Genomic DNA, 14602 nt, shown 5'->3' on the forward strand with positions numbered 1-14602 from the left:
GACCATTAACCATTTCTTTTTGGTACAATGACTCTGTGTACTCCTTCCATCTTCTCTTGATGCTTTCTGCATCATTCAATAATTTGTCCAGAGAATCTTTCAATAACGAAAGTCGAGGCTTGAATTTTGTCTTCAGTTCTCCCAGCTTGAGAAATGCTGACCGTGTTCTTCCTTTTTGGTTTTCTAATTCTAAATTTTTGCATATTTTATTATAGTATTTGGTTTTATCTTCTCGAGTTGATCTTTGAAATTTTCTGTTCAGCTCTTGGACCTCTTCAATTCTTCCACTTGCTTTAGCATCTCTACACTGGAAAGCAAGTTTCAGAGTTGCTTCTGACATCCATTTTGACCTTTTCCTTCCTTCTTGTCTTCTTAATGACTTTTTGCTCTCTTCACATATGATATTCTTGATATCATCCCACAACTCCTCTGGTCTTCGGTCTTTAGTGTTTAATGTATCAAATCTGTTCTTCAGATGATCTCTAAATTCAGGTGGGATCAATTCAAGGTCATATTTTGGTTCTCGTGGACTTGCTTTCATTTTCTTCAGCTTCAGTTTGAATTTGCATATCAGTAATTGATGGTCTGTTCCACAGTCTGCCCCTGGCCTTGTCTTCACTGATGATATGGAGCTTTTCCATCTTCTCTTTGCACAGATGTAGTCAATTTGATTTCTATGTGTTTCATATGGCAAGGTCCATGTGTATAGTCCCGACTCATAGCGACCCTGTAACAAGGTTTTCGAGGCTGCAAATTTTTATGGGAGCAGAAAGCCTCATCTTTCTCCCACGGAACAGCTGGTAGTTTCGAACTGCTGACCTTGAGGTTAGCAGCCCAATTCATAACCACTACGCTACCAGAGCTCCTATTTAGAAAAAGAGTAGTGTTAGTTAACTCTTTAGGCTATTTGATGGCTCATCACTCAGAACCAAACATCTGTCAAAAGTTTTCAGCTGCCAGAAGTTTTTTAACTTCTAAGAATAATCTATTCAAAGTGGAGCTCTATGAGTTTGTTTGTTGTTTTTCTTAACTAGGAAACCCAGGTAAGAACCTAGCCTTTATTGGCATGCTTAAAGTTTTTAAACAAATCAAGGCAATGATAATAATGACACATATTGAATACTTGGGATGTGCAAAGCAGTGCTCTTTCTACTCTACAGGAACCCTATGAGGTAGGTACATTATTCCCTTTACAAATGAGAACCAAGGCACAGAGAGGTTAAATAACTTGCCTGAGATTACACAGCTCATCACAAGCAGAGCTGGGACAGTATACTATGGAGTCTGGCTCTACATTCAAGCTCAAGCACTACACTGCTCTGCAGAGTGATAAAGTATAACGCACACGATAAAAAGTTACAAGATATTTTGTTATTTGTGAAAAGCAATTAAGATTCTTTAGTCTTTGAATGTAAAAAGACTAAGCTCAAATAATGATCCTGATATTTAACTGTACTGATGAATATGTGCTTTTTTGGGCTAGTTTAAAAAGAGTACATTTTATGTGGTATGCTTATTTTTAAGTAGTATACTTAAAGGAGCTCTGGTAGTGTAGTTGTTACAAATCGGGCTGCAAACCTCAGGGTCAGCAGTTCGAAACTACTAGCTGCTCCACGGGAGAAAGATGAGGCTTTCTGCTCTCATAAAGATTTAAAGCCTCAGAAACCCTGTACAGGGTCACTATGAGTTGGAACCGACTCCACGGGACATAACCACCACCACCATACTTAAATTAAAAAAGATAATTTGGAAAAATTTACAATAACTTCTGAAATACACAACAGCAATCCAATCAATTCCAGTAAAGTTTTGCAAAGTATAAGCAGAGTTAGCTTGAAACTTTACTGCTTATTAGTAACTGTATAAAAATTAAGCCTTGCTGTTGTTAAGTGCCATTGAGTCGGTTGCGACCCATAGTGATCCGAGGAGCTACTGGTGAATTTGAACTGCCAACTTTGCAGTTCAAACCTACCTTGTGGTCAAGTGTTTGTCCTACAGCCTCACACCTATACCCATGCTATTTATGAAAATAACTTTATTCAATTCTTGCTTTAAGTATATGGAGACATGAAGAGATCTCTAAAATATTACCACAGATGCTGAAGGCATGGTTACTTGTTCTATTATACCAATAAATATTTGTTAAATAAATGAAATGAAGTACATAATTTTCATTGGCTGAACACTGATTTCAGTAGTCAGAGGTCCTGGATTCAAATCTAAGGTGAACTCAGATTTGTGATCTTTGATCAGTAAATGAGGCCCAGTCCCCTCATTTACAGGGTTGTTACTGTAAGAATGAACAAGGTAAGGTGTTTGTTGTTAAGTGCCGTTGAGTCGGTTCCGACCCATAGCGACCCTGTACAGGGTTTCCGAGGGTGTAAATCTTTACGGGAGTAGAAAGCCTCATCTTTCTCCCGCGGAGCAGCTGGTAGTTTCGAACCACTGACCTTAAGGTTCACAGCCCGATTCGTAACCACTACGCTACCAGAGCCCATAATAAGGGTATAATATAAGGGTTCAATAAATAGAAAACCCACTGTAAATATCGACTGTAAAAGACACTGAAAAGAAACAATAAAGATCTGTTCCTTACCCTCGAGGGGCTTAAAGTTTTGTTGCAGATCAGACTTTGAAGTATGCACAGGAAATAGTTAAGCAAAAATGAAAGACATTTTAAGAACATAAAGATAAGTGTTAAGAGAAATTCTGTGAAATAAGACCAATAAGCATTTGTTGTAGCTGCCAGGGAAGCTCGGATGGAGGAAATGAGATTCAAGAAGTCCATGAATGGATTCATACATATTGTTTAAATGGAGATGCGGAAGAAAGATGCTCCACAGCTTTCAGCTACAGCAGCAGGGGATGTGTCCATTTCCTCTGGCTGAGGGTGGGGATGTGAGGATATATTCTTTCCTGTATAGGACAGTGTTGCTGAGAGGTGCTGTCCAGTTGGTTCTGACTCATAATGACCCTGTATAGGGTTTACAAGGTGGGTTTGAACTGCCGACCTCGTGGTTAGCAGTCCAGTGCTTATCTTACAGTGCCACACCAGGACTCCAAACAGCCCTGTTGAAACAGCAGTCATCTTCAGCCAGAAATTGATCAAATGTGCAATCAAGATGTATTGATAATTACTGCTGATTGGAATGCAAAGGGTAGAAACAAAGAGGAAGGATCACTTTTAAAATACGGCCTTGGTGATAGAAACTATGCTGGAAATCATCAGATGATGATAGAATTTGGCAAGATCAATGACTTCTTCATTGCAAATACCTGTATCAACAACCTAAAAGATGACTATACACATGGATCTCACCAGATGGAATATACAGAAATCAAATTGACTACATCTGTAGAAAGAGATGGGGGAAAAGTTCCATGTCATCTGTTAAAGCAAGACCTGGGCAGACTGTGGAAAAGATCCATCAATTGCTCATTTGCAAGTTCAGGCTGAAGCTGAGGAAAATGAAAACAAGTCCACGAGAGCCAAAATATAACCTTGAACATATCGCACCTGAATTTAGAAATCATCTCAAGAACAGATTTGTTGCATTAAACACAAAAGACCAAAGACCAGAAGAGTTGTGGGATGACATCAAGAACATCATACAGGAAGAAAGCAAAAGGTCATTAAGAAGACAAGAAAGAAAGAAAAGACAAAAATGGATGTCACAAGAGACGCCAAAACTTGCTCTTCCAGTACAGAGATGCAAAAGGAAATGGAAGAAATGAGGAAGCAAAAAAGCTGAAGAGAAAACTGCAGTCAAATATCATAATGAAATGTGCAAAGACACAGAATTAGAAAACCAAAAGAGAAGAACACACTCAGCATTTCTCAAGCTGAGGGAACTGAAGAGAAAAATTCAAGCCTCAACTTGTGATATTGAAGGCTTCTACAGGCAAAATATTAATTGCAGAAAGCATCAAAAGAAGATGGAAAGAATACACAGAGTCACTGTACCAAAATGAAATGTTCAATGTCCAACCATTTTAAGAGGTAAAGTATGATCAAGGGCCAATGATGCTGAAGGAAGAAGTCCAAGCTTCACTGATGGCACTGGCAAAGAACAAGGCTCCTGGAACTGATGGAATAGCAAATGAAATCTTTCAACAAACTGATGGGACACAGACGGCACTCATTCATATATGCTATGAAATTTGGAAGACAGTTACCTGGCAAACTGACTGGAAGAGTTCCATTTTTGTGCCCATTCCAAAGAGAGGTGACCCAACAGAATGTGGAAATCACTGGGCAATATTCATTAATATCGTATACAAGTAAAATTTTGCTAATGGTGGTGGTAGTTTTGTGCTGTGGAGTCGGTTCCAACTCACAGCGACCCTGTACAGGGTTTCTGAGGCTATAAATCTTTACGGGAGCAGAAAGCCTCATCTCTCTCCCACAGAACGGCTGGTAGTTTTGAATTGCTGACCTTGAGGTTAGCAGCCCGATTTGTAACCACTACGCTACCAGAGCTAATTTAAAAATGGCAGTAACAGTACATTGACAGGGAACTGCCAGAGGTTCAAGCAGATTCAGACAAGGACGTGGAATAAGGGATATAACTGCTGATGTCTGGTGGATCTTGGGTGAAAGCAGAGAATACCAGAAAGAGGTTTACCTGTGCTTTCAATTATGTGGATCATGACAAGCTATGGACAACATCGCGGAGAATGAGTATGATGGAACACTTAATGTTCTCATGAAGTGCTCATGAAGAACCTGTACACCGACCAAGAGGCAGTTGTTTGAACAGAACAAGGGAACACTGAATGGTTTAAAATCAGGAAAGGTGTGCACCAGGGTTGTGTTGTTTCATCATACCCGTATGCTGAACAAATAATCTGAGAAGCTGGGTTATATGAAGAAAAACGTGGCATCAGGATGTGAGGAAGACTAACAACCTGCGATATGCAGATGATACAACCTTGCTTACTGAAAATGTGAATAGGACTTAGATCAAAGACCACAGCTTTTGGTATGGATTACACTTCAATGTAAAGAAAACAAAAATCCTCACCACTGGACCAATGAATAACATGAAGATAAATGGAGAAGAATGAAGTTGTTAAAGACCTCATTTTGCTCAGATCATGGAAGCAGCAGTCAAGAAATTCAAAGATGTATTGCATTAGATCAATCTGCTGCACAAGACATTTTTAAAGTGTACAAGAGCAAAGATATCAGTTTGAGGACTAAGGTGTACCAGACCCAAGCCATGGTATTTCATTAACCTCATACACATATGAAGGTTGGACAATGAATGAAGAATACCACAGAAGAACCGATGCATTTGAGTTATGGTGTTGGAGGAGAAGAGTAAAAGTACCATGAACTGCCAATACAGTCAGAAAGCTCCTTTGGAAGCCAGGATGGCCAGACTTTATTTCTCTCTCATAATTTGGACATACTGTCAGGACAGACCAATCCATGGAAAAGAATATCATGCTGGGTAAAGTGAAGGGTCAGAGAAAAAGAGGAAGACCCTCCAACAAGATGGATTGGCACAGCAGCAGCAGCAATGGGCTAAAGTGTAGCAATGATCAGGAGGCTGGTGCCGGACCGGGCAGTATTTCGTTCTGCTGTGTATAAGGTAGCTATGAGTCAGTACTGACTTGATAGCACACAACAACAACAGACGAGTGCTTCTCAAACTATTTGTGGTGAAGGACTCATGTTTTTCTTTTTAATTTTCAATGAGTTTTGGATGAAACTATTATAAAATACAGAAGAGAAAATTACTAGAAAAATGAAATGAAAATCAAAACCATAAATACATGGCCCATTTTTATTATTATACAAAATAGAGGCCCCTATTTTTGAATATTAGATTCAATAAGCATACAATTATGCCGAAAAACTGCCACAATAATTTCTAAATGCTTACTCTCCCTCTCAGGATTTTTCTCTTCCCAGACTTTTGTTGTTAAGTGCCGTCAAGTTGATTCTGATGCATTGTTGTTGTTACGTGCTGTTGAGTCGGTTCCAACTCATACCGACTCTGTATAGGGTTTCCAAGGAGTGATTGGTGAGCCTGATCCACTGACCTTATAGTTCAAACGGTTTTGTAGTCTGGCGCATTAACGCACAGCACCACACAGCGACCCTCTATTGGGTTTCCGAGGAGCAGCTGGTGGGTTTGAACTGCTGACCCTGTGGTTAGCAGCCTCGTGGTAATCCTACAGCTCCACACCATGATTATATAAATGTAGTATATAAAATAGATGTTTATTTGTGTTTTATTGACTACACAAAGGCTTTCGTTTGTGTGGATCATGACAAGCTATGGACAACATTGAGAAGTATGAGTAATAAATAATCCGAGAAGCTGGGTTATATGAAGAAAAACATGGCATGAAGATTGAAGGAAGACTCATTAACAACCTGCGATATGCAGATGATACAACCTTGCTTGCTAAAAGTGAAGAGGACTTAAAACATTTACTGATGAAGATCAAAGAGCACAGCCTTTGGTATGGATTACATCTCAATGTGAAGAAACCAAAAATCCTCACCACTGGACCAATAAACAACATTCTAATCAAGGAGAAAAGATTGAAGTTGTCAAGGACTTCATTCTTCTTGGATCAACTATCAACACTCAGGGAAGCAGCAGTCAAGAAATCAAACAACGTATTGCATTAGGCAAATCTGCTGCACAGACCTTTTTAAAGCGTTGAACAGCAAAGATGTCAGTTTGAGGACTAAGGTGTGCCTGACCCAAGCCATGGTATTTTTAATAACCTCATATGGATGCGAAAGCTGGACAGTGAATAAGGAAGACTGTAGAAGAATGGATGCTTTTGAGTTATGGTGTTGGAGGAGAATATTGAAAGTACCATGGGCTGCCAACAGAACCAACAGATCTGTATTGGAAGAAGTGCAGCCAGAATGCTCCTTGGAGGCCATGATGGCCAGACTTTATCTGTCATACTTCAGACATATTGTCAGGAGGGACTGGAGAAGGATATCGTATTTGGTAAGGTGGAGGGTCAAAGAAAAAGAGGAAGACCCCCAGCGAGATGGATTGGCAAAGTGGCAGCATCAATGGGATGAAATGTGGCAACAATAGTGAGGATGGCCCAGGATCAGGCAGTGTTTCGTTCTGCTGTGCAGAAGGTCGCTATGAGTCAGTACCAACTTGATAGCACCTAACAACAACAACAACAACAGTACATAAAATACAACGTTTATATAATCTGGTCAGGTAAGAAGCAGCTCCTAGATTGACACAGCAGTCCTTAAAAATGCAGATGACTCACTTGAAACAAATAGGTAGCTGGGTGGATATAACCTCACATTATTGCCCCATCCTAATTTCATTTTTTAAGATATCTTACATCTTTGCACCAAGTCCAAAGTTTGTCATTTTTGTAATCCTGCCGCCTAATAGTGATTAGCTGTTGAGGCACAGGAATAGGCTAGAGAGTAATTTTCCAAATCTGTTGTAATTTGAATCTCAAGCTACCCTTCTTCTCTATGTGACTTCAAGCAAGTTCCTTAGCTTCTACTAACTAGAGTATTTTTATCCATAAGGAAGCATCAGCTCTCTCATAAGGTTGTTTTGAGGGTATAAACTGAGAACACTTACACTTTGAGAACATGCACTATGTCTGCATCCCTAGCACCTCTAACAGTACCAAGAACATAGTGATGATAATCACAATGGCTTGTATTAATTGGCGGTTACTATGTTCACGGCCAAACCATTATATTTACTAGCCCAGTTAAAGTTCCTTGTTAACATTAACCCTACGCGGGAGATATTTTTATTAAGCTTATTTTGCAGATGAGGCCTGATGACATTAAATAGCTTGCCCAAAGTTACACAACTATAAGGGGAAGACTGGGTAGGCTAGGAACCCTGGGAGTCTGGCTCCAGAACACATGCTCTAACTAGCTTACACTGTCTCTGCAGGTAGTAACAGAAAAGGATCAACAGAAATGCTTTGTGTGAATGAAATGCACTTGGTATATAGCAGGTTATTTGCACAGGTCCCCATAATCCCCAGACCACTCTGTGAGGTAAAGAGTGTTGCTTGAATAGGAGGAATCTCTGATCATCTGCCTGAGGGCATGCAGTAAATGGAGATATCCACTGCTAGAGGTTGAGGGGCTCCTGTAAATGGTCAAACCCAGATCTTCTCTTTTTATTTAGGTCCCATGCTCTTTTTACTATTTGCTGCTGCCTCCATGAAGGAAACAAGGGGAGCGGGCAGTGAGACTGGAAGAAAATCAAGAAAGCCGAGTGTTCCAAAGGCAAGGAGTATTTTAAGAAAAATCGATAGCCTCAAGCCAACAAATGCTAGAGGAAGTTTAAGCAGAATGAGGTCAAAGTAAAGGTATTAATTCTGACAAGCGTGTGGTCAATAGAGATCCAGTTTCTTCCAATTAGGGTTACATTTCAGGAAAAAAAATATTGTTTTGTGTTAAGAAAATAAACTGAGTGCGAGCTTCCCTACATGTGCTATGTACTTCTTATTCCAGATGAATACAATTATCAGATTAAGGCCACTTTAGATTTCCATCTTCTCACAGCTCACTGACACAGAGCAGGGAAAGAGTACAATGACATGATTAGGGATCAGTTTAAAAACCAGAGTACATACAACCAAGTGAGGCCTAAGCTTGTTCCAGCAGATTATTGAAAGATATTGTGACAGGTGGTTATGAAAAGCATCCAATACGTCTAAATAGTTATGACAGGAGCAGCAGTTTATAAAAGGAATGATTAAAAATCTGGAGCTCAGGGAATGCCTAACTTTCTAAGATAGCACTGGTATCCCTGATATTACTTTGTTAACTCAGTTGACTTTTCTCATTTTAAAGCTTTTATGCACTAGTTTTTAAAGATTTTATATGGCAATACCAATATTGTAAAACAAAGAAAATGTAAAGGAATTACACAAAAATTCCAGCAAGTGCTTCAATACTATACTTATATAAAATTTAAAATAGTTCTTTAAATTTTGACAAAACTGTAAAGATTTTTGATTAATGGTAAAATAGTACCTTTACTTTGAAATAATTTTGCTCTAAGGGGAAAAAAAATAAGATACATCATTGATTTATAGATTATAATTGTTGAACCTAAATTTCTAATTTCATAAATATAGCAGATTAGTCCCAAAAGAGCCACGGTTAGGTAGACCAGACTTCACCTATGAAGTATATCCGTTTTATAAAGGACAATACATTGTTAAATTCCTGCTTATAAAAATGTATAGACAGATTCAGACAGAAGTCATAAAGTAACATAAACAGTTCTTATTAGCTTAACCTGATTTTTTTAAAAACTTAGATTAATTTTTAGGTACTCACCCAAAGTATATATGAACGAACACTGGACAATCATACAGATAAAGCAGTATTTTTATCTGAACGTCACAGTCACATAGGATATGCAATTTAAATAAGTATTGCTTACTTTAGACCAAGAAAGGTCAAGAAGATCAGCAGTATGTCCTTTATATTTGCAAAATGGCCGCTGTCGAAATGGTGCGTTTTTATCATCAGGGTCTTCATCAGTTCCACTGCATACCTATTTAGGCATCAGGACAGACTTTAACACTGAGGTGTAAAACAACAAAGTTTCATGTTCTTCCCACCCCATTTATTAGTTGGTTATTTTGTACAGTCTGATTGAAATCTTGATACTTTAAAATTAAACTCTCCCTTATGCTAAATCTACTACTTATTACTTCTTTATATTTCCTTACCTAAAAACAAGGATCATCCCTGAAAACAGCATGCTATCACATGCTGTGTTACGTGGAATGCTAAGGATGCAGAAGAAAGTCTATGAAAATATAGGGGATTAAGGTGTAAAGATATATTGAGACCATGACGTAGAGCCTTAAATCGGTGGCTTAAAAGTTCCAATATTCTAAGGCAATGGAGAACCAACACAGGTCTCTGTAGAGGAAATAATAATATCATTGGACTGGTACTTTAGAGAAAGAGAACTCTGGGAAATAATGTAAAAGATAGGAGAAGGAGACTGAGGCAGGAAGAGTATTCTGTAAATTTAAGCAAGTATGATGAGGCCCAGACTAGCATAGTAGCCATTTGATGTTGCTGTTAGGTGACTCACAGTGACCTTGCACAGGGTTTCCGAGGAACTGCTGACCTTGTGGCTAGCAGTCCTGTTCTTATCCTATAGCACCACATCAGAATCCATAGTGGCCGTGTTGTTGCAAAGTGCTGTTGAGTTGGTTCCAAATCACAGAGACTCTGTATAGGGTTTCCGAGGAGTGGCTACTGAGTTTCAACCGTTAACCTGGAGGTTCAAACCGACTTGTGGTCCAGAGCTTATCCTACAGAGCTATGCCAGGACTCCACAGTGGCCATGCTGTTGTTGTAAAGTGCCACTGAGTCAGTTCCAACCCATAGCAACCCTGTATAGGGAGGGTTTCCAAGGAGCAGCTGGTGAGCTTGAACCACCAACCTTGTAGTCCAACTTTGTAGTCCAGCACATTATCCCACAGCACCACACCAGGATTCCACAGTGGCCATTGTTGTTGTTAAGTGCCATCGAGTCGATTCCGACCCACAGCGACCCTGTATAGGGTTTTCCGAGAAGCAGCTGGTGAGCTTGAACCACTGACCTTGCAGTTCAAAACAACTTTGCAGTCCAGTGCATTAAACCACAGTGCCACACCAGGACTCCAGAGTGGTCATTGGGATTCATAAGAGCTATCACTACCAACTCCATGGCACACCAACGCCACCACCACCACCACTGTTTGTTTAGAACTTTACAGTTTACAAAAGCATCTTCCTGGAGAACAAACAAGATGGCGGATCGGGTAGCAGTGTAATAAGGAGGTCCATCAGCAGGAACACAGAATACCAGACCAAGCAGGCTCAGAGAATGTTGCCAGAACTCTGAACCACATAAAAAGGAATATTTAGAAAGTTGGACGGCTTACAGCCAGTGAAATTTGTAGCAGAAGCAAGAAACCCAGTGCTTTCTAATCCAAGGCGTTCAGCTGCTTCCTGAGTGGCCATCTTGGGTGAAACCGAGCCGGGGATGGATCAGAGCAGCCACGGGTGCCAGACAGAACCGCAGAGATAAAGGTGTGGACGTTCTTTTTTTTTGTATCTGTTCATTGGTCTCTTGCTGTCTGCACATCTCCATTCTGGTTACTAAAGGAGGTGCCTGACCGAGGGGACACCCCACCATGACCCCCGGAGGGTTCTACTACGTATGTGCACAGATCTCCTCAAAATTGAAAGTGACGGTTTCCACTTAAAACCAAACGGCAATGCAAAACAGCCACAGCTGGCACTGAATTGTTTATCACTAACAAAAAGGCCTGAACGGTGGTTGTGGAGCAGTAGAGGCACTCTAAAAAGGAAACAGGCCGAAAATTAAAACCTGAGTTACATCATAATGACCAACAGTGGCATCTTGAAATTCCCCAGGAAGAAGAGTGAAAAGGGAAGCCCATTACCTGATCACATCTACCTGGAGGCAATCAGAAAGTATAAAAAATGCTAAAACACACACCCATCTAAGTATTAAGGCCACAGCTCACTCCCGAATATGCCCAAAAAACACATCTAGAAACGAGATAAAGTGACTGAGGCAAATGAGCTAGAAGTAGACCTACACTCCATACTAGAAGATGGGCAGGCTTTGAAAATGCCTGAGAAGGAATTCAGAAAAATGATTATAAAATGTATTGAAACACTTTACAATGGAGTTGAGAAAAATAAGGAAGAAGTCAGGAAAGCGCTACAGGAACCATCAAACAAGATAGATACAGCATTGGTAACAATTCAAAATCTACAGAAAGAGGTCCAAATGATTAATAACAGAATATCAGAAATGGACAATACACTGAAAGGGCAAAGGACTGGAATTGAAGAGATGGAAGCCAGAACTAGTGAGCTGGTAGATAAATATCTCAAAATTACTAAGATAGAAAAACAAGCAGAAAAAAAGGATAAAAAAATCTGAAGAAGGCCTAAGATTCATGTTGGACAACATGAAGAGGACTAACTTAAAATTTATTGGCATTCCAGAACAGGAAGAATCACAGAAGTCCACAGAGGAGATAGTTGAAGAGCTGCTAGAAGGAAATTTCCCAAACATCCTGAAAAGTGAAAAGATAAGCATTCAAGAAGCTCAACGAACCCCAGGAAGGATAGACCCTAAAAGAAAATTTCCAACTCATATAATAATCAAGCTCTCCAAAATCAAAGATATGGACAAAATACTGAAAGCAGCTAGGGAAAAGAGAAGTGTGACATACAAAGGCAAGCAAATCAGATTAAGCTTGGATTTCTCAACAGAAACCATGCAGGCAAGAAGGCAATGGGGAAACATATATAAAACCCTGAAAGAAAAAAAACTGCCAGCCAAGAATCCTCTACCCAGCAAAGCTGTCGATCAACTATGATAAACAGAAAAAACAGCATAAACAGAAGCTAAGAGATTTTGCCAAAGCCAACTCTGTGATGAAAAACATCCTAAAGGGAGTTCTGTGGACTGAGAACCAACAAGAACAGACAACGAGAGATTGACGTACATGGCAGCATCACCCGGAACTCAATTGACAAATGGAAGAGTTGAGAACAGAATGAAACTATAAAAACAAATACAGAGGATTTGGGAGGTCAGTCTATAATCACAACAATTACAATGTGAAAGAAGGTAAATACAGAGGAACAGAGATCCAGGTGGTGAGAAGATCAGATAGACTACAAGATAAAATAGACTATCTTAAATGGATAGAATATAAGGTAACCACAATGGTGGGGTTGCAGTGAAGGTTTTAGGGGAAGATGGAGGGAGGGGATGGTAGATCACAGGGAAAAGGCAGACACCTCATAGTTTGGGTGTTGGTGAGGGCAATACAAGAAGGGGAAGGGTGTCGAATAATAAGATAGATAGGGGAACCACTGGGACAGGTTTGCATGGGCTAAGTGGGACAGAGGTAAACAGTGATGCATGCTCAACCTTGGAACAACAGGGCTCTGTGATACGGGGATCTAGGCATAGTTTGAAGAGGGGAAATAACACTAAGATGCTTGACTGTCTTATGAATATCGATTTCCCTTGCCTAGTATAAAATAGATACTTGAGTGGGATAGAAAGGAATGCCGGGAAACATGATTACAGAAAATCTGTAAGCCCATCTTCAGCCTATAACTGACTGGAACACCTAAAACTTGCCCAGTGAAATAGGCCTCTTGGGGAGCCTTTGCAGAGTATAGGACCTTATCCTGAGTCCCATACAGAACCTTCTGAGGTGGAACATTACAGTGAAAGGACAAGCAGAGCAGCCTGGAACAGCTAAAGCAACAGAAGATACATCGTCAAAAAAGACCATCAGGAAAAAACCAAAACAAAAATGCCAGTATGACTGGCTACTACAAGAATAAGCAAGCTGTTCGTCAGGAAGCCATCAAGGCAAGCCATCAAGTTCCTTCAGGACAAACACCCCTCTAAGACTGAAACTCAAAGGGAACACATGAGCAGGCATGTAAGCTTGCTGGTGACCACATTGGTCTACTAATGAGTGGAAGAGGGGAAAAGGCAGCAATGAAGAAATGGGCTGAGTTCAACCACGTCCATTGACTCCCGTTGACATGGAGATGAAAGAGAGAAGAGGAAGGACTGGTTGGCCCAATCTGTGGTGAGACCTGGGGACACCTGAGCCCATGGACAAGGACATAGTTACAGAGGGCTAGAGCTGAGAGTGAAGCATCCAGGTGATATGAAGTGAGGGGAGATGTACAAGAACATCTAAACTTGCAGATAGTGCCCATTTGACCTAGCCTTGATGGCTTGATAATCAGAACTCAACTAGAGGAAGAGAAAAATAACAAAACAACAATTTTTGATAAAGGAAACAAGGGTAAATTGCTACAATTTGATGAATCTGACCTATACTCATGGAGGTAGTAAATCTAAATACCACAGAGACGGAAGGAGTCTTCACATCAAGTATCAATGCTGTCCCCTCTGTACACAGAGTAGATAGGGGCAGGCAACTTAGACATTGGCTACCTAAAATGAGGGGGTGATAAAGGCACAAAGTGACTGGCTTACAAGGTTTCAAGAGGGAGTTTAGTTTAAGAGTGTGTGGGGGAAGAAAGAGTCCTCACTGAATAGTTTTCATCTTGTCTAGATGGGTCTGGTGAAAAGGGATGTGGATAAGATTCTTATGATTCAATAGTGAGTAATTGTTATCATGACTAATTGCGACTCTCACAATTGTAAAGGTAGAAGTTTTGTAACATAAAGTGGAGAAGCAGTTAATCTTACAGTCCAGAAACAAAGGACCCTAGGACCATCAAGGGTGAAGAGCACAAGAGGAATACGGGACCTTATCCAGAGAAGCAGGGATACCAGAGATTGAGGCAGAGATGGGGACATGGAGAGGGAGAAGCTGAGGACTCGAGAGTCATCAGAAGGGAGGGACTAAAAGATAGTGGCCAGGAGGTAGACTTGCAGAATGTGCCCTCTGGTGGTGTAAATTATTATATATGCCTGGGTGCTTTAAAAAAAAGCTAAAGTGAATAGAGAGAAATACTGTTAGCTGATGGTACATGGAGGGGATTGTAATCATTGTGATGAAACAAGGT

The 14602-nt window shown here is 40.2% G+C and overlaps 1 protein-coding gene across 3 annotated transcripts in view; it reads right to left on the reverse strand.

Moving 5' to 3' along the window:
- WDR44 (WD repeat domain 44) overlaps nt 1–14602 on the reverse strand; it is a 122776-nt gene that overhangs the window by 11226 nt on the left and 96948 nt on the right. For all 3 annotated transcript variants that reach the window (XM_006872110.1, XM_006872112.1, XM_006872111.1), the window contains one exon: nt 9432–9545. In XM_006872110.1, the coding sequence (XP_006872172.1) occupies nt 9432–9545 (114 nt within the window). The remainder of the gene's footprint in view (nt 1–9431; nt 9546–14602) is intronic.

Source organism: Chrysochloris asiatica, unplaced genomic scaffold, assembly GCF_000296735.1.
Source record: "Chrysochloris asiatica unplaced genomic scaffold, ChrAsi1.0 scaffold00183, whole genome shotgun sequence".
Classification (NCBI taxonomy): domain Eukaryota; kingdom Metazoa; phylum Chordata; class Mammalia; order Afrosoricida; family Chrysochloridae; genus Chrysochloris; species Chrysochloris asiatica.